Source organism: Triturus cristatus, chromosome 11 (assembly GCF_964204655.1).
Source record: "Triturus cristatus chromosome 11, aTriCri1.1, whole genome shotgun sequence".
Classification (NCBI taxonomy): Eukaryota; Metazoa; Chordata; class Amphibia; order Caudata; family Salamandridae; genus Triturus; species Triturus cristatus.
Window position 1 is genome coordinate 354,637,504 of NC_140594.1, and position 20,678 is coordinate 354,658,181.

General features: G+C 44.9%; 1 protein-coding gene across 2 annotated transcripts in view; it reads left to right on the forward strand.

The window, feature by feature from the left end:
• Positions 1–20,678, forward strand: part of CCDC60 (coiled-coil domain containing 60) — a 639,895-nt gene that overhangs the window by 612,385 nt on the left and 6,832 nt on the right. The window contains exons 13-14 of one of the 2 annotated variants that reach the window (XM_085633208.1): positions 976–1,165; positions 14,117–14,923. In XM_085633208.1, coding sequence (XP_085489334.1) covers positions 976–1,165; positions 14,117–14,227 — 301 coding nt within the window. In that variant the 3' untranslated portion in view covers positions 14,228–14,923. Of the gene's footprint in view, positions 1–975; positions 1,166–14,116; positions 14,924–20,678 lie in introns of those variants that run through there. The other variant, XM_085633209.1, reaches the window with a different exon arrangement.

Sequence of the window (20,678 nt, forward strand, 5' to 3'; positions counted from 1 at the left end):
TCAGTGTAACTCTGGAGGGGAGTATCTTAGTTCTGTTGATTTGTTTAGAATACATCTAGCTACGTCTCATGCACAAGTTGTTCAAATGATCTCTTTAATGATTTTTGGAGGGGCAGGGCCTCTAGGTGACCCTGTTTGTCTGTTGCATTGATGATGTTGTGGATTTCCTTCACAAATAGTCTTGCTGGCTAGCAATGGCAGACTGGTATACGTCTGCACATGGGAACTGACAGGTGTGGAGGTGCTGTCATTTTCCACTTCCTCTATTTTAGATGTGAAATATGTGGCAATTTTGTCACAGAAGGTCTGTGATTAATGTGTTTCTGTGTTCTGGAACTCTCGGTTGTCGAATACTGCTATGATCTAATTATGTTTTCAGTTTTCCAATTTTGTTACTGGTCTATGGGGATTTTTTCCTGGGATTGGACGGGGAAGAGGCTTTTAGTGGTATCTGGAGATGGTTGAAGAAGAATTTCCTTCACCTGTATTTTCTTTGATTATTATCACCCTGGTCTGCTGCATGGTGCGAATCCTCGCAACCTGAACCCCATGCAGATCATCTGAAATGCAGATCCAGCGCTACCGCTATTGATATAAATTGGATTACATTTTCTAAATGCTTCAAGACTGAGAATGCACATTGGATCATTTTAATGAGCTTCAAATATTCTTCTGATATAAACAAAACATCTCCACCCTTCTTCTAGGAGAGGTGCAGTGCTTCATGCAAAGCAGACCACTGAGATCTGGTTGGAGAGATCTGCAACTGCCCGTAGATCTAAACAAAGGCTCCTTTTGATTTATAATGTTTTGGTGAATGGGGCCATATTTCAGAAAATCCACGTAAAACAGTTCAGACTATAAAGTTTCTGGGTACTACCAAAGACATGTATTTTATGAAAGTTTAGAAGTGACTTTTCCTTACTCTGTGTGTTCTCTTATTCATACTGCCATCCTTGCATTTTTATTTTGTAGGTTTTTCAGCCTTTTGGCAAGAATACCAGAATCTTTGAAGAAGAACCTTAAGATTCAGAAAATTCTAAGCAAACTTGAAAAGCTTGAGGAGAAGCAATACATTAAGATCCGACCCAACGCCTTCCTCAAAGTACTGAATGGACTACGCCCTTGGGAGCTGTGTTCACCAGATATCTCTGTGGCCATTGAGGTAACTTTATTCCCTGTTTCTCTGATGTAAGTAATACAGGAAAGTGTCTGTATTGGGTGGAGCCACTGTGTATTGCCATTCACTTGTGCCAGAAGACAAGTTGTCTTTCCAAACTCTAGTGGGATGTTTTGTATACAGAGCAATATATACAAGGCAGGCAAACAAACACTTGCTAACAAAACTTACATTATTCAAACAATGTGTATGCTTTCTGTACCTTATCTGTATTTTGATCGATTTCAAGAGTGTCAGCGGCACTAATTTAAATTAGATCCTGATACCTGGAGACATTCATTTATATCAAGAAGACTGTTACACGCCTGCAATTCAAAACATCTATAAAGTTATCCAGTTATTGGACGTTCTGCAGAACTTCCAGGTACTAGTCTTGAGAGAAATGCACATTAATCATCCTCTTTCAAAACCTACTATTGGCCCTCTCTGTGGGCAGACTATTGGCCCATTCAGTCTCACTTACTCCGGCCATCTCCGTCCCAGTGATCGACACCTTTGAATTGTAGCATGGTGAACTGTGCTTATTAAATGCTCCCTTAGGTAGTGTGCCTATGAATCACGCCTACGGTATGAATAGCTCCCAGAGCCTCTGCGTGCCTTGCCTCTCTTCCTTCCTCCTCATTCCTACATTCAAGGAGTGATATAGCTTACATAGGTGTCAAGATCTAGTTTCTAAACCCAGGTGTGTAGCAAATGAAGGCTTCTGTTCTGGTCGTTTCTGTTTTGAACTTGCTGGTCTTCAGTGAAGTCACTGATGCACATGTTGCATTAGGCACCAGAGAACTTGACCCTGCCTGCCAGTTATGGAGGTCTGTTGGGGCGTACTGCCTTCAAGGTGACGCAGCAGATCTTGAACGTGAGGTGGTAGGCTGGAAGAGCCAGTTGAGTTCAGAAAGTGTGGGGTTTAGATACTTTATCAGCCCCTTGATGAGCCCTGTCCATGCATGAATGATTATCCTTATCAGTGCAAGGTGAGTTTCGATGATGATGGCAAATAGGACAATGCCTTCATCTAGTATTGGTAGTACCAATGTTTATTGAGGAATCCTGAAGTCACGTTTTTGGAGGTATACCTTGGTGTGTGAAAAATGATGAGCTTGTGCATAACTGTTTTTTTAAAAATTATAAATGCCCCTTTAAGGCTGAGGTCACTTAGGTTATGGAATTCAAGAAACTTGCTTCACTACAATAGTTAATTGAATCCATTCAGGGTCATTAGTATGAACAGGTCTTGCACTTTAGCTTGTCCAAGGACTTCAGGGTATTTAACAGCAATAAGGTTTTAGTTTTTAAATATCTTTTTATTACATAGAAAACAAATTGAATTGTGATGACATTCAGCAGCATGCCGTACACTGGTAAAACAGACATATAGTGACAAATTCCCACCGGGTCTCTGAAACCCCAGCACACCCAGACACTCCCCCAACAGATCATAGGGCAGTGACAAAGTCCAGACGTCTTTGCCCCCAAGCATCTCTAGTTACATCAGAAATAGGAGCAAACAGCTCTCCTCGATATGCATTCCATTTCCCCATATTTTAATCCATTTGTTCGGACAACCCTTTCCCTTGTCGACCACTCTCTCTGCCTGCATACACCAGTCCATGTTCCTTTTAAAATCGCTTAGGCACGGTGCTAACTCAGCACATTAGAGTCATGCTACATTACGCTTGCCCAACATCCACCCCAGTGTGAGCCATAGGCCAGCAGCGGCTGCTGCCAATCCGATTTGCGGGGGCAGTGCAGGGAAAGAATAATAAATACAATTAATAGTTTAAACACCTTCTGCTCCCTCGCCATGCTGCACCTCTCTGCTCCTGGCACTACAATCCCTAGGAGCACAGGCTCCCAGAATCCCCACACAATCCCAGTGCTTCTCTCATGCAATTACTCCCAGCATGAGAGAAGTGTTGGGATTAGGCAGAGTGGGTTGGGTCTACGCTCAAGACATGGCTTGGCAGTTCGGGCTGGACTGTTCCCATGAGGCACAGGGTCAGACTGATTTGCATATGGCCATGTCTGAACTGGGGTGGTGAAGTGAGCTAAAGAATGATGAGGGATTAAACTCAGTTGACTGGGGGTGAGTGTTTGATTTGCTCAAACGCTCCGTCCATCATCCCCTTTGGTATCGTTTGGGTCAACGCTCCAGCAGGGACAGGGAGTCTGCGCTCCTGACCACTGCTGATATCTTAAAGGTACAGCCTGGAGATATGAAAGTGTGCATGTCCACGGCTTCCCAAATTGAAATGCGCACTTTCAGAGCCTGCCACTCCTCCTCCCCCTCATGTGTGAGCTTTAACATGGCCCACCCCGCCCTATATTCCGCGGATGGAAGTGAAAAATAAATTTACTATAAAATAGTTTTATTGTCGTTTATTTTTATTCTATCTGCTGGTATTTCACCAGTGCGGCGAAGCTACTACACCATAGCGGAGGAGCCGCCCCGGCCATAAGCAGTCCATACCTGTGAGAACTGTTTTGTCCCATATATTTAGGAGGCATCATTTTGCTGACAGTACCATGTCACTCCTACTAACACTATTTAGACAGTCAATCACCGCTTTCAAATATCTTTGGAGCGCCAGGCTACTCCATATTATATGAAAATTGTTTGCCTTCGGACCACATTTCTTGGGGCACAGTGCCGTGTCCGTTTTACCCATCTTAATCAATGTGGTACAAGCATAGTAACACCTATGGAGAATTTTGAGCTGCACCAAGTGGAATCTTGATCTGATAGCCACGTCCCGGGGGACGCCAAAGCCCAAAGCAACTCATCATCCTCCAGACTCCCAAAATCACGCTCCCAACTGGCAAGTGGGTCAAAGGGTCTGGAGCATTATTCAATAATTTTTTGTATGTAAGCGAGATCCCCTTTTTTGGCACATAGTCATCTAAAAACAGATTTGTGGAAGATGCAGGGAGTTCTTCACCCCTTGGCAGTACGTTTTGTAGGGCAGGAAGGATTTATTAATAGCCGTAGGTCTCAGTGGGTGCCATTTAGTATTCTCTTTGAAACTCTTTGAATGTGAATTCTCCACCCTGTTTCTACAAGATTCCCATGTACGGCAGGACAATGAGATCCCACTTATAAAAGCCTCTTGCAAGGCCATGGTGCCCAATTGCGTAGATTCTCACAAGGGAGTGGCTCGTGTAACTTTGCCCCCACCCAGCCCATAGCATTCACTGCCATGTGCCAACAAGTAAGTGTGACCACTGTGGGGTGGGGAGGGGTGTGGTGCGCGGGCCCCCATAGATGGCTCCTAGTTAACCCACGGGCTACATGTTTCTCCTGTTGATCCTACAGGCTGGTTCATTCTCCGGTAGATGAAACCAATGATTAACAGGGATAAGTTGGGACACCCTTTAGTACTTTTGTAGATTGAGGGGAGATATTCCCCTGTGCGTACAAAAAGCAGGGAAGGGCCATCATTTTTATTGGGGCCTCCTTCCGTAATAGGGACAGAGGCCAAGCTCTCCAGTGTTGAACATCCCCTCGTAAGCATGTAAGCCGTGGCTCAAGATTGTTTGTATAAAGAACATCAGGGTCCGTAGTGACAAAGATTCCCAGATAGGGGAAACCCCCAGTGACCAACCATGCTCCACAGTCATTAGGTAGATGCAGTGCAGGCCCATAGAGAATACAGATCAGAAACTTATTCCAGTTAGTAGTGTAACCTGAATAGCTACGATAAAGTATGAATGTGTTGATTACCCTATCAAGAGTGGAGAATGGGTTAGCTATATAAAGAGAGATATCGTTCATATAAAGGGAGAGTCTATCCTCCCAGTCTGCAGTTCTTCGCAGCCCTCTGACCAGGGGATCACTTCAAATCCAGGGGATCACTTCAAATCCAGGCCACAAGAGGTTCCGGGACTAGAGAAAAAAATCAGGGGTGAAAGCGGGCTGCCCTGTCTCGTACCCCGTAGAAGGTAGAACAATGCGGATGTACCCACATTTACCATCACCTTAGCGAGGGGGTCAGAATATAGGAGCCGTGTCCAGGAGAGCAATAAGGATTTTGACATCCAGAATTGAATGCTGGAGAGACTGTCCTACACGTGGTCATTAATGTGGCCAAATGATACCCTCAACTACAGCTGTGTGCCATCTTTGTATTGAATAAATGTTGATGTGTTTGTCCCTTTTCTCCGATATTCTTATAAGAACTAAAAACAGTCTTCTTCTGTCACACACCCATGACCCTACCACATTAATCCTCTCCCCGGCCAGGCATTTACATTTCTCCAGCAATAGGTCTTTCATATATTCACGTTTGAACCATTCCCCCTTGTCAGGCTGGGTCCCCCAGCCTGACAAAGGGGAATGATTTGAACAAGTGAATATGTGAAAGATACCAAAAAAGGGGGGTGTCTTGCTCTCTATTGTCTGTACCTGTTCCTTAGGTTGAGACTAGAAGATTCAGTCTGACCTTGCAAATAAGTTGCACAACAGCGTTGAATATAACTCTTATCATGTCTCTTTATATTCTGCATTTAACAATCATAGAACAGAGCACATACATATACTATCAGTTCATTAATTAGAAAAAGCCATACAGAACAAAATAGTTTCTTTGATTCAGAAAATAATGAAAATTGATACAAAATATGTGTTTTACATCAAACTAAAAGATTTGTGCTAGAGACAAAGATCATTACGTATAATAAAAGCAATTAGAATAACGTAAAAAAACACCAATCCAGGTTATTTAGTTGATACACGTGGTGACAATTATTTTTGGGTTGCAATCCCACTCTCAATGTATTGTGTGGCAAGGTATGGAAGGAAAGATAGGATAGGGTTCGATTCATCAGTCGTTTACCCCTTGCATAGGAATTTTAAGAAATGAATAATCCAACTTGCATGGCCCCGATGTTGACTCCATTCCGTCCTCTGACCTTTTGGAGGTCTCCTCAGCAGTGGCGGCTGACACAAACAAAAACGAATGAAGTGGGCACAGGGGAGCGTGTGGGAAATTTTAATAATAATAAAAAAAGGAAGACTTGCCTAAGAGGGCCGGCCAAACATGCATGCGCACTTAGAAGTGCACTATAAGTCCTCCTCCCCCTCCCATGGCCTGACCTCGCCCCTCCCTACACACACTGGCTCAGCCAGCAGGTGTAAAATAAAACGATGATAGAATATTATTTCATTTTTCAGCTGCTGGTTCTGAGTGGATCCAGATAATCTGGAAAATGACTGTGACTTGATTGATGCCAGAAAGCGAGCAACAGAAAGTTCAAATATGGCTCCATTGCCATTGAAAGGGGCGGCTACGGTCATTTCATGTAGAATGCCAGAAATCCATACACCAAAATGATAGAATCATTGGTGATAATGTAACAACAGCAGTATTTGGATTGCTGTAAGAATCTTGAAACTTTATTCTTGATCTTTTTCAAAATCTTAGATCAATGTTTATCCACCAAGGCCCGGTTGTTGGGCAGCTCATTGACATTGTTCAAGTTCTTCTTGGGCCTTTTGAGATATTTAGGAAAAACCTTCATCTACCCCAGACTTTTGTGATATATGGAGTGTTGCAGCAATGTCCCCATATCCTATAATATTTAACATATGCACTTAGTAAGTCTCTGACATTTCATTGAGGTAAAAGGAGACCATCAGTTCTACATTACTATTTTAAAGGCTATTCTTTACTCTTTTGTGCTCAGTCGTGCTATTTTCTGCTCTAATATTCTCCTTTGTGCAGCTCTTTGCTCTTTGTGCCATTTTCTGCCTTTTGTTTTTTTTGCACTTTCTCTCTCGCCTACTGGCCCATGCCACCTCTGTTGCTCTCCCAGCAGCCCCCACTCCTCTCCTCTCCCGCGCCCCTTCCCACCTCCTGCCTCCCCTGCGCCTCACCTGTGCTCCTGCTGCATTCTCCTTCCCGCCTGTTCTTCCTGCGCCACAGTACCCCCGCTCACCTCCCCCTCTCCCAGGACCTAGTTAATGGTCTGTTGGTGCACCAAAGACAAGTCAGTCTGTGCCCATCTGTGTCTGGACCGTGCCCAGCACCAGAAACCCGGTTCGATCAGCCCTCAGCTATATTCAGCTGGGACACTTCTACTCCTGCTGCTGTTGTGCCACACACCACAGTAGGAGCTTTTACCTGCACACATTGCTGGTTTTCCTGTTGCATCACATCCAAGCACACCCCTCAAGCACCATTCTCACCAACCCCTCTACTCAACACAGCTAAACATGCCAAACCTGCACCCCAACAGCCACTCGCATACATGCTTCTCAACACATGATCTCTCAGCAAACACAGTGCTGAGATGAGAGATCACTTAAGCAAAAATGGACAGACCTCCTTTTCTTCACGGTAACCTTGTGGAACCTCAGGCTGGCTCCTGACATCACCGTAGCTATCTCAACAGGCTACAAGATCACACAAGTCCTCCTCCACAAGTCAGGAGGAGGACTCACCATTATTTACAAGGACATTATCAAATGTTCTGCATCCATGGAGAACAACACCCTTTTCGTGAAACACATGCACTTCAAACTGCAAATCGGTGACAGCTTCTCATTTAAGTGAACTCTTGCCTACCAACCACCTGGACTGCCAATCAATTTTATAAGTCTTATCACAGACTTAATTGCCCCCTTCACTCTCAACTCCAGAGACTTCCTACTACTTTTGATCTCAATTTCCACCTAGAGAACCTAGAGGACCCCTGCTCAACACCCCTCCTTGAAAGCCTGGACAATATCGGACACACCGACACACAGACCCAACACACACCACAGGGAACACACTGAACCCAATCTTTGCCACTGACTCCAGGATCATATACAACTCTACCTCACCGCTTATATGGGCAGGCCACTCCATCATCCACTTCCAAATAACCATGCCACAAGTCAGCGCACACACAAGCATCATCCTACCATGCAGTTGCTGGGTAAACATCTCAGAAGCGGACTGGCTCAACACCCTCAACTTAGCCCAACCCAACATCACAAACAACCTCAGTGAAGACATCAACAACTTAAATGAATTGAACAAGAACTGCATGGACTCCCTTGCACCCATCAAAACTAACAGGCAAAGAAGAGCCAACAAACAAGCTAAACGCTACACAGACAGCCTCCGAGAGTCTAAAGGTCATCGCAAATAGCTAGTAAGGAAATGTAAACCCAACCACATGAGTACCACCAGAACCACATGCAAGGCTGTGCTCTTACGCTACCATCAGCAACTTAGCACCAACAGCTGCAAGGAAATATTCTCCATTGTTAAAGATTTCCCCACCTCCGAGGCCACAGTCAACAACATCAGCCCCTCACATGAATTCTGCGACAACTTATCATGCTTCTTCAACAGCAAACAGCTAACATCTACAGTAACTTCAAACACCATCCAGACCACAGGGACCCCATCATCAAGCTGCCCACCATCAACCAAGAGAGACACTTGACCAATTGGAAAACACTTACAAGAGAAGGCACTCCGGGGACCCAGCAGATCCATGTCCCCACCACATCTACAACATTCGAGGATCACCGATCAGCAACACTCTCACCCACATCTTCAACACCTCCATCAGATCTTCCACTTTCCTGGAAGACTGGAAACATGCAGTAGTCAAACCCTTCCTCAAAAAACCCTTTGTTGATCCTAATGAGTTGAGAAATTTTCATCTCACTACTCCCCTACCCAGCCAAAGTGATGGAGAAGGCCATTAACAAACAACTCACTAGCCACCCCGAACTAAACCACCTTCTGGAGCACACCCAAACAAGATTCAGAATTAACCATAGCACCAAAACTGCAGTCTTCACATCCCCCGATAACATATGCACCATACTGGACTGAGGAGAGACCCCAGTCCTCATTCTGCTCAACCTCTCCACAGCCTTTGACACAGTCTCTCAATATACTCTCATCAGAAGATTCCACAACATCAGCTTCCAATGACCGGCCCTCAACTGGATAGGCTCCTTCCTCATGGGAAGAGCACAGAGAGTCAGACTACCACCCCACACATCAAATTCCAAGAACCTGATCTGCAGAGACCCTCAGAGTCCCTCTCATTCCCACTCTGTTCAACATCTACATGACTCCGCTCACTAACAACATCAGATCCCAAGGCATAACCATCCGATTCTACGCCAATGACACACAACTCATCGTATCTCTGACCGACATCACAGCCACCACCTGAACCAACCTCATCAACTACATGATCAAGGTTACAGAATTAATGAGAACCAACTGCCTGAAGCTCAGCTCCAACAAGATGGAAATGCTGGTCTACGGAAACAAGAACTCTCCCTGTTACTGTACCTGGTGGCCATCAGAGCTAGGGCCCACACCTAAACCCACCGACCATGCCAGAAGCCAGGTAAGCATCCTGGATGATAAACTCAACATGACAGCACAGGTCAATGCAAGCCCAGGGGAATACTTTAAAATAATTTTAAAAAACAACGGCAACAAAATAGAACAAATTCCTAACGCATTGGTTGAGATATTGTAGGCACATGAAATCTGGACAAGTTCCCTACCTACAGCTATTGCGGCAAAACTATTAATAAAACAAGCAAAATCATTGTCAGCAAAACGTGATGCACTGGCAGTAAAAAGATCTAAGTCATGGCAGCTGGGTGTCAAAACACTACATTATGGGGTACTGCTGTACTATTACACGACTCCCCTCAAGCCAATGAAGAAGCAACAACTATTGAGGCTACGCTTTGTCCAAGTTCCTTTGCTTGCATATAGGTATGGTCGGAGCTACTGGGATGCAAAGGACACACAGTGGAAATGGGGAGAAATCACTAACCCATGTTTTTTGCATCTGCCAGAAACTGACCCCTTTAAGGAAATTTTAGCTTTGTCCCATTTGGCGCATTATAAATGTTCGGACTTGCCATGACGCATTAGGAGAGTGTATGAGAGATGACTCAGTGCAATTGGCAGCACGTTTTATGAAATTTATGTCAGCGGCAATAACCTTGATGAAGTCTGAATACACCCCTCAGTTTTAATGCAGCCTGCATACTAATTTGAGTACCTTCTTCTGAATTATTACGATTTTAAACCTATGTCCCTGGTGAAAAATAGGACCAGAGAGTGTTTGTAAGGCAATATCAGCTTTTTTTAATACTCATACAGCTTCTTTCAAATGTAACTAGTTGCAATTATTTTAAGTAATTGAGCAATAAATGTATCTATCTATCTGTCTTTAACTGAAGGGATAATTTATAACCTGATGTCAGAAGAGCCCTGATGTATCCATTATATTGTGCATGTGGTTTGAAAGATTCACCTAGGCTCTTTTTCGGCTACGGGGGGGGGGGGGGGGAGGGAGGACACCAGCCACTTGGCTGTAGAGATATTATATGTCTGTTTTATAGATTTATCAATCCCTACTAGCTCCTTTCCTGTAAGCACACATGATCACCAGAAGCATGGAACTATCATAGTAATCTACAAGACATGTATACGGGCTGGCTTGCATGCTGTACGCAAATCCTGTCCTGGACACCAGTTGTGGAGCAGACTTTTAAACTGAACGATGTGTGCTACACAATGTTTGCCTGAATCACAACAGCCATATTGTGCCACTGTTCTTTGGCTTATTGCTGGTTTTGCATCCTTTCCATGTTATGAATGGAGGGTGCTGGATGTAAAGTAAGAATACGTTGCTCACCTGATTTTGGTAATTGATGTCCTTATTCAGAAGAGATTTACATGAATACACTTATAGCAATCTCCATTCCCACAGCTCTGTCCTTTCTAAGCTATCACCAAATTCAGAAGTTCTTAGCCTTTTGACTACTGTGGACCCCCACTGTATAATTACTGAAGGATATGGAACCCCACCTAAGAAATTTCTATAATTTTAATCTCAAAACAATACACAAAATACAGAAATGTATACATCAAACAAATACACATATTACTAAATGTCATTTAATTCACAAATAAAAAATATACAAAAATCAAAGTTTTAATTTTAATGCAAAATCTTGAGTTTTCCAAAATGTAGTTTTATTTGTAAAAGACTAGCAATCTAGCACATAGCTTTGTCTTTTGTGCTCCTAATGCATGCTCTCTGCTTTAACTGAGGCTAGTTCTTACTGCATTCTATTTACTGTAATTGTGCTGCTCCCACTAATTAAGCTAAGGATAACAAGTTAGTTTTAAGCTGTATAGCCCAATTGAAAACCAAATATAAACTCCTGCAGTAACTCTTGTACCTTGTCCTGCTTGTCACACCACTGCAACCAGAGCTCCAGGCTGTCCACCTTAATCTGTGTAGGATTCCTTACAGGCAATTCCTTGTGCCCCCTACCACCTCTGCACTGTGGTTGCTGCTTCCAAGACCCCCTTGTAGTGAGTAAGTGGGCACTTACCCGCACAGCAGGAGCACTCATGCCTGTACTTACAAAATTCCCTGTTGCAGCAAACCCGGTTAAATGTCCAGCATGCACCCACTTATGCCCCCTGTCCTCTTACCATGCCGCCCACCCCTGCTGGGGTGGGGCGGTATCGAAAGGACAAATAAAAAAACTGGGAACACTAGCCTTGAACACTGTTGGGGTCAGCTTGGCTGGACCCATGGTATGTAGCCAGATGTCATTATCCAGTTCCCCCACTTCCCCTCAGCATCTTGAGCCAACCTTGCCTTGAATTCCTCATCATATTGCACTGAAGCATACCCCCCCAAAGGTAATCAGCGCCTTCCTAATAACATCCATGTACTTGAACAAGGCCACATACCGCTCAGTGTACTTTTCACAGTACACACTGGCATATATCAAAAATCGGCTGTCCAATTCTCAATATTGACTGGCACCCTAGGCCTCTTGGTCAATGCATATTTTTCCTCCTTCGACCTCCCTTTTTCCCTGATCTCCCTATGCAGTAACATAAAAACAGTGATGTACTAAACCTTCCACATTATCTCTTTTGTAGATGTCATTAAAACGCACTACTAAGGGTTTTGTAATTCCCATATAGGGCAGTTTCTTTACCTTTATCTCTTTACTCTCTTTTTTGTTGAACCCCCCACCCCCACTGTCCTTTGCATCCTTGTCCTGTTCCCCTTTCAGGCCCTTCTCCTATGACCCCTCCTTGCTCTTCCCAACTATAGGCACAGCAGCCTTTTTGGCTCACCTGACTTTACAGAAGCCTGCCGTCCAGCCACATCTCAGTTGGCCACCACCACCTCATTGTTGACCTCTGCCAGCTGACGTCTCCCTGTCACCTGCACCCGATGACATCCCCCTGGAGCCTGTAACCCACAAATCTCTTCCTGTTGCTCACTCCTCCTCCTCCATGTCCTTCATGATTTCTGCTCCTCATTGCACCTGCGTCCCCCCACCCATTTCTGGCAATTCCCCTTCCTCTAGATCATCTTCCTCATAGTCCAGCACCAGCCGGTCCCCCAATTTCTCTCTTGCAAGCCACTCGAGCCTGCTAATACCCCATTCTACATCACACTATCCCACCACTCACAAAGAGGATACCAGTCTCCCCCTCTCCTCGAGGGCTCACTAGACCCTCTGTCTGCTAACATAGAAGTAGGTCGCCCAAGACCTACCCCAGTCCACTTCTTCGCTGTCCCAAGCGGAGGGCAGGCCGGTCGCCCTAGACCCTACCGTCCCTTCACCTTGGGGTCGGGGATCCACACTAGACCCTCCCAAATATGCTTCATCCATGACTGTCTATGCTTGAAAACCAAGTGTGTTGTCCCTCACCACTGTCTCTGGCTCTGAATGCACCTCTTCTGCCATCAAAATACATCTGCCCCCCTTTTGCTCCCTTGGGGTTTTTGAAACCCCCACTCCCCTCTCAGGCTGTCCCTTGTCCGCTCCCTGCTCCCCAAGAAACCAGCTCCTCTTCCCCCGGCCGGTCCCACTGCACCTTCACCCCCTTTCCGCCACCAATAAACCCTGGCACGGGTTTTTGGTCTGCCTGCAAAGCTGTCCTTTTCATGCTGACCACTGTTCTTCCCCAAATCTTTGCTTCCTTCCCCCTTATCACTCCATTCACACATGGTAGCGACAAACGTAGGGTTCGGCCCAGACTCTGAGCTGACTGAAGCGCTTCTCCGGACCTCCTCACATAACTTGGGGACTAAGCCCAGCCACACGCCCTGCCATCTTCCACTGAGGCCGCATGCCCACCCTCCTACCTCGTGAGGGGTTGTGCTTCTCCTACATCAGGGAGCCAGCTCTGCATGTGGCCTGTATCCAGATGTGCTCTCCACCCCTTGCAGATGTTTGCACCCGCTGCCAGACCTGGTTGCTCCCCCATCACCTTGGGCCACAATGCTGGGCCAGGTAAGCCAGATTTGCGCTGACCCCGAGCACTTGGTCCACCCTCCTGCCTTGTTAATTTGGAGCATGGCCACCGAGCAAGCCATCACTGCTGCCGCCACATCTTGTGCTGCTCTCCTTGCTGGACTGCCCCAGCTACAACCTTCTCCTGGGCCTTCGGGTACAACAGGTCCCACCTCCTGGACCTTCCACTCCATTCCAACCTTGTGCCCACCCCACACTCACCTTCCCACTCCTCTTTGACACTATCTCCACCAATCCTGCCCCACTTTCACCTAACCTAGCGACCCCTAACTATGCCTCATTTATAAACTGTCCCTGCCTACCTGACCTGCCACCACACTGTTTTACTATCAAAATAGAGGCTGTTTACTCTTGCTCTGTCTGAAAGGGTTCCTAACTCCGTCCAACCATTGTCTACCAGTCCTCACCCTGCAGTCCGTCTGGGCTGCACCACCCACACAGATCACCTGGGGGGCAGACCCCCCCTGTCGTCCTCCACCAAGCCCCTATTGAACCACAATAGTTTGTGGAGTTGCACGTGCTTGCCTTAAGATATGCCAAGTACCTGGCAAGCCCAAGCTACAAAGTGAAAGGTTGAATTTGACACTCGTCTGCCTTTATTTTTGCAGTTTGTGCGTGAAAGTCTTGTCCAGATGTCACCAGAGGATTACGCCACATGGCTCCAGTCGCGTGTTTCCGCCAACTTCCAAAGAGCACAGAGCGCCCCACCCATGAGGTGAACGACGAGGGAACCAGCCTCTGCCTTCCTGTGGAGCGCCATCTCACAGACATTTCTGAGAAGACACATAGGATCACATTCATGATGAATTATAAAAGACTCAAGATATTAATTATATATTGGCCAGGACGAGATGTGTCAGTGCAAGAAAGGAAAGACGAAAGCAGCAATACACTAGCACGCGACAGCACACAACTAATGCACAAAGAGTGAAGTCTTGATCACAGGCTGTAGTAAGCCTTGCAGTGTATCGGCAGGAGAAATTTTTTTATTTGTGTTTTTCATTGTAGCCAGACAAATGTCCATGTTAGGCGTTCAACGCGGTCCGCTTTCGATTTCAGTGATAATAGGAAATCTTCGATTTTTAGGGGAAGTGTTAAATCTAGAGGTAAATCTGCTGAAGGGATCATCTCCACCTCGGAAATGAATGCTTGAGGATATTCCTTTGTTGGGTCCTTTTTGTGATTAAGCATTCTCCATTAGCACCGGATCCAAAAAAAAAGTAAATCCTTCGTTTTATACTCATGTCTGCACGAGTTCCACAGCAAAGCTTACATCTAAAAGAAAATACCAAAAACTGTCACTTATAATCTTTTAGGTATTATTCCAGAGGGAAGTATACGCAAAGCAAGTAAGGTAAAAAAAAAAAAATACACAGGCATGCGCATTTTACAGGTCAGGATGTCAAGCAGTTCCTATGAAGAGTGGCAGGTCCCAGAGCGGCATCTCAAAGAGTGAAGTCAATACATTCTTTCCTACCTAACTAAAATGCAGCATAGAAAAAAGTTCTACTTGAACAGTCATGCAGTGCATTGTTTGATTCAACAATTTTACTCATGTAAAAGCTGATTCCTAGGGTTGGTGAGAACCAGAGGTGGGGGTTGGTGAATCCAAGCAGGCTAGAGGGAGGACTAGCTTCCCCTGTAATATATCTTGGTGGGGGAGAGAGGATAAGGGTGCACACAGCCTCAGACATTGCTATTGGCGCCTAGTTGTTCTTCTACATGTGTTGGTGGGGCAGGGCAGCCCAAGGTAAGGTGAAGTTGTAGGGCTCCCACTCAAAGCCCCTGGGTGTCCCGGGCCTGGAATTACCAGGCATGGAGTTTGCAGAATGTGTAATTCTGGGTCTATAGACACAGGCCAATCATAATGGTGAGTGACGGAATTCCACCTGTAGTTACCGCTCCAAGTGGAATTCTGCCTCTCTTTATCATGGCCATAAATGAGAGCTGTAATGTTCTGTAAAGGAAAAGCAAGTAGAAAACGCATCAACTGTTCACCCACAGGTCTGCCTACTCTGAACTAAAATGTTTGATCTCATAGAGTTTCGAAGCATTGTTGAACAAGAGTATGATTGATACCGCCTTTTAATGTTGGAGGTGACGAAGATTCTCACCATACACTACATTAACGGAGAATAGGAAAGCTCAACCTACATGACCTGCAAATCCACTTAAACATAACCAAGGAATGCTAGGGAATAAATAGTAAGACTGGGTAACACATCCTTCACCGTCTTCAAAAGATTTTTAAAAAATGTGAGTTGTTTCTGTGTTTTTTGGCTGGCAAAATCACCAGGAACTTTATGCCTCCAAGTTAGGTTCCAGGGCCTACATTTTAAATGTATGTACAGCGACATCAAGGTATTTCACTATCAATATGTATGTTTTGATCACAACTACAGAATAGTCACATCTCTGGGTACTAGTAGTGAGGGGTGGCAAGTCTGTTTTATTTCAGCGTCCTTCTAGTAGTGCTTGACTTCAGAGTGTGCTGTGGTTAGTGGCTCACTCCTCCCCACTACCACATCAGTTAGGCTGACAATCTAACACTGTGAGGAGCAGAGCCATCTTGTACTGACACCTTTTGTTGGTATTCGGCCAAGTAGAGTATAGCATTTGCCACATTACTAGTAAAATGCCCTGCCTCCCATTCACTTTTATTGAGTAGTTTTCTACACAATACGTGGAAAGGATTATTTATTTATTTTTTCTCTTTTTTTTTGTTTTTGTCCTCATACGCCACAAAGGTTCTATATGTGTGATCGATAGGTTAACAAGCGATATGCTACCTCAGTACATGCCAACTGGAAGGGACAAAACATGGAGCGAGGACCTCGTCCCATAGCAATAATGCTTGACATACCTGCGATCAGCATAGCGTAACCTTACAAAGGAGAATCCGCCAGAATACTGAAGAAAGTATCAAGGCATTGCTTATACCCAGAAATGGGATAGATGGCTTAATCATTGGACCTGGGGGGAAAAAAAAAACCCCCAAAAAAACCCAGTCTCTCAATGATCCCATTTCAAGAGGCGCCAAAAAGATCTTTTATCAGGATTCCCTATTCTGGCCAAGTCCAGCTTGGAGACTTGCAAGGCAGAAGCAAACCATTCATTGACAGAAGGAGGTGAAGAGTCCTTCCACTTCTTGCATATCTCCCTTCTAGCAAGTAGTATAGCATAGAAGACTAACTTTTTCGCCAATGTGGAGACCCCCTCTAAAATTCCGAAGATCACTAACTGTGGATCTAATATTATGTTGAAGTCCACTGAGGTTGATAGAATCTTGCAAATAGCTTACCAGAACTGCGACAAAAAAGGGCACTCGTAAAACATGTGGATATCCGAGGCAGCCAAGAGACCACACCTAGCACACACCACCATATTCCCCTGAGTAAATTTAGAGAGGCGAAGGGGAGAGTAGTACGCTCTGTGAATAGTATAAAGGTGGTTCCTGCGCAACCACGCCGGTTTCACGACATCCCACATCATACTACATGATGTACCCCATAGCTCTTGCAGGTTGGTATTACTTATATCTGGCCCCCAAAGCTCATCCGGTAACAAAAATACCCCATCCATCTCCTCCAAGATCAAATTATACCATGACGAGATCTCTTTCTTAGCAGGGGGTTTGTCGATCAACAAAGTTATAAGAGTACTATAACCACCTAGTGGGAGCTTACTTCTCCGAGAGGGCCGTGCTGTATAAGATCGAGACCAACTGGACATCTGCAGATATTTTAGCTTAGCTAGGCCTGGGCCAATCCTCCCACTCAAGCACTCCCAAGAAAGCAATTCGCCCTCAACAAATAGGTCTCCCCAAAACTCCAACCCTGCCTCCCTGATGGGTAATGCTAGCGAATCACACAACCAGGGCGGAGGATCGGGCAGATCCCATAAGGGAGTCCTACAGCCATAATACCCTATTTTAATAGCTTTTAGAACCTGAGCCCAAGTCCTTGCCATCCCCAATAGGATCTTCAATTTAATCTTTTTAAAGTACTTGGGATCTCCAAATTTCAAAAGGAATCCAAACTGGCTAACCCCCTCTCCATTAAGCAAAGTGGTGTATAGAGTTCCCACCCCATACTCTAATGGTTTCTTTAACAGCATCCTGGCATGAGAGAGCTGGAACGCCCATGCATACAACTGGATGTCCGGAGCAGCCAACCCCCCCTTTTCCCTACGCCTCCTTATCTTTTTCCACGAGATTCTTGGAAGGTGTTTATTCCAAATGAATGTATTGATCTCGGCCTGAAATGTTTTAATAGAGATTGGATCGAAATACAAGGGAATAGTGTTAAAGAGAAAAGAAAACTTTAGCAATACGGACATCTTGACCAAATTAGACCTTCCCACTAACGACAGTGGAAGATGGGACCAGGACTGAAGTAACTTACGGCAGTCCTTAACTATCTTGGAAAAATTGATACTGACAATCTGGTCTATATCTTCTACAATATCAAGGCCCAGGTATCTCAACTTCTTTCCTGGCCGAATACCAGCAATACACAAACTCTGGTCCATACCCCAGGTCATCATCTCGGTTTTTGTGGCATTGATCTCATATCCAGATACTTCCCCAAATGCAGAGGCTAGCTTGAATATTTCCGGAAGAGCCATATGGGCATCAGATGTAAAAATGAGGATGTCATCTGCGTACAAGGCCACTTTTCTCTCCCAGCCCCTGCACGCAAACTCCTTGATGTTAGCATTATCCCTCAAGCTTTGGGAAAAAGGTTCAGCGTACAGATCAAACAGGAGCGGAGAGAGGGGGCAGCCCTGCCGTGTACCCCTCGAGATGTTAAAGGGATCGGATAGACTTCCATTCACCAGTACGCATGCACTTGGGTTCTGATATAAAAGACCAATTGCCCGGCGAATCCCTGATCCCACCCCGAACTTCGCCAGGGCCTCCGACAGATACAACCAATTGACTCTGTCAAAGGCCTTGGCGGCGTCCAAGGTAAGGACCGCCAGGGGGGAAGACTCCAAAACTGCCAAGTCTATAGCCCCAATTAAGTCAAATGTCAGTTCATATAGCTGCCGCCCCTTGACGAACCCCTTCTGGTCAGGGTGCAAGATTTTAGGGGCTACAAGAGCTAATCTATTGGCCAGAATTGAAGCAAATAGTTTATAGTCTACATTCAGTATGGAAATAGGCCTATATGAACTACATGCCGTGGATATTTTCCCCGGTTTTAGAATTACTGTAATGGACGCACTGTCCCATGACATCGGGGGAGACTCACCAGCCAGTAGGATATTATTAAATAGTAGAGCCAGGAAGGAGACAAGTTCCCGCTCAAGTGTTTTATATATTTCGGCCGGGAGGCCATCTGTACCAGACGCCTTCCCCTTTTTGGCATTATGTATGGCCTTAATAACTTCCTCCTCCGAGATTTCACCATCCAACATTTCGCTTTGCTCAGTAGAAAGTGCTGGAAGGGTGATCTTGCTAAGCCAGTCTTTAATGGTACTTAAACTGATGTTCTTGTCTTCACAATAGATATTTTGAAAAAATTCTCTAAAGGCAGATCTAATATCGTCATCTCGGGAGAGTGGGGAGCCATTGACACTAATCACCTCGATGTTATTCCGGACTTGGTCCGTTTTGGTTTTCCATGCCAATAGCTTCCCCGCTCCTTCTCCATATTGAAAATGTGCAAGTTTGCTGGCCTCCCTCCTTTCTTGAATCCGCTGATTTAGAATCGAAGCTAGATGGCTTTTTAAGGAAAGTAAACTCTCAGACAAAGAAGAGCGAACCGCTTCTGTATTATAGTCAGCGACTAGATCTAATTGGGTCTGAATCTTAGCAATATTAGCTTCCACTGATGTCACGGCCTCCCTATATTCCTTCCTCCTGTACGCCATTTTATTTGTAATGAGACCTCTCAAAAATGCCTTCAGAGAGTCCCACACCATTCCGATGCCTGCCGATCCTACATTTACCCTTAAAAAATGGCTCACCTCTGATTTAAGAAAGAGAACATCTTCTGGGTGGGAGAGTAAGGAATGATCAAAAGACCAACTCCTAGCCGGTGCCCTTAATAATGATATAAGATCCAAAACTACGGCTGAGTGGTCAGATAAATGTATTGGAAGGTATTTAATATCTTTAACAAGATCTTCTAAGGAAGGGCTAATTAATACAAAGTCTATTCTGGACTGATGGCGATATTTATAGTTTCTATAAGAGACTCCCAGCTGTTCACCTGCCCTTAACCTCCAGATGTCTACATATCTATACTGCTTCATTGCGTTTAGCAAAAAGGACCTTGATTTGGATGGAGTTAGAGATCGACTGTTGTGAGATTTGTCCAGTGTGGGATTTAGGACAATATTAAAGTCACCTGCAAAAATTACAGGTTCTGGAAAAGACAGAAGGTGAGAGAAAATTACCTCCAATTATGACGGGTCGTCCTGATTGGGACCATAGTACCCCACAAGAGTAATCTGAGTACCCGAAATGGAGAGAGAAGCAATAACCCATCTACCTGCAGGATCAACTTTAAAATCTAACAACCTAGCCCTGAGATGTTTTTTGAAAATAAGCAATACCCCCCTACAGGTCAAAGACTGGGAAGTAGAAATTGCAAAGTCGATCCACTTATTCCCTTGAACTAACGCATCCATTTCATCCTGCATCAAGTGCGTCTCCTGCAGTATAAAAATGCCTTCAGAGAGTCCCACACCATTCCGATGCCTGCCGATCCTACATTTACCCTTAAAAAATGGCTCACCTCAGATTTAAGAAAGAGAACATCTTCTGGGTGGGAGAGTAAGGAACGATCAAAAGACCAACTCCTAGCTGGCGCCCTTAATAATGATATAAGATCCAAAACTACGGCTGAGTGGTCAGATAAATGTATTGGAAGGTATTTAATATCTTTAACAAGATCTTCTAAGGAAGGGCTAATTAATACAAAGTCTATTCTGGACTGATGGCGATATTTATAGTTTCTATAAGAGACTCCCAGCTGTTCACCTGCCCTTAACCTCCAGATGTCTACATATCCATACTGCTTCATTGCGTTTAGCAAAAAGGACCTTGATTTGGATGGAGTTAGAGATCGACTGTTGTGAGATTTGTCCAGTGTGGGATTTGGACAATATTAAAGTCACCTACAAAAATTACAGGTTCTGGAAAAGACAGAAGGTGAGAGA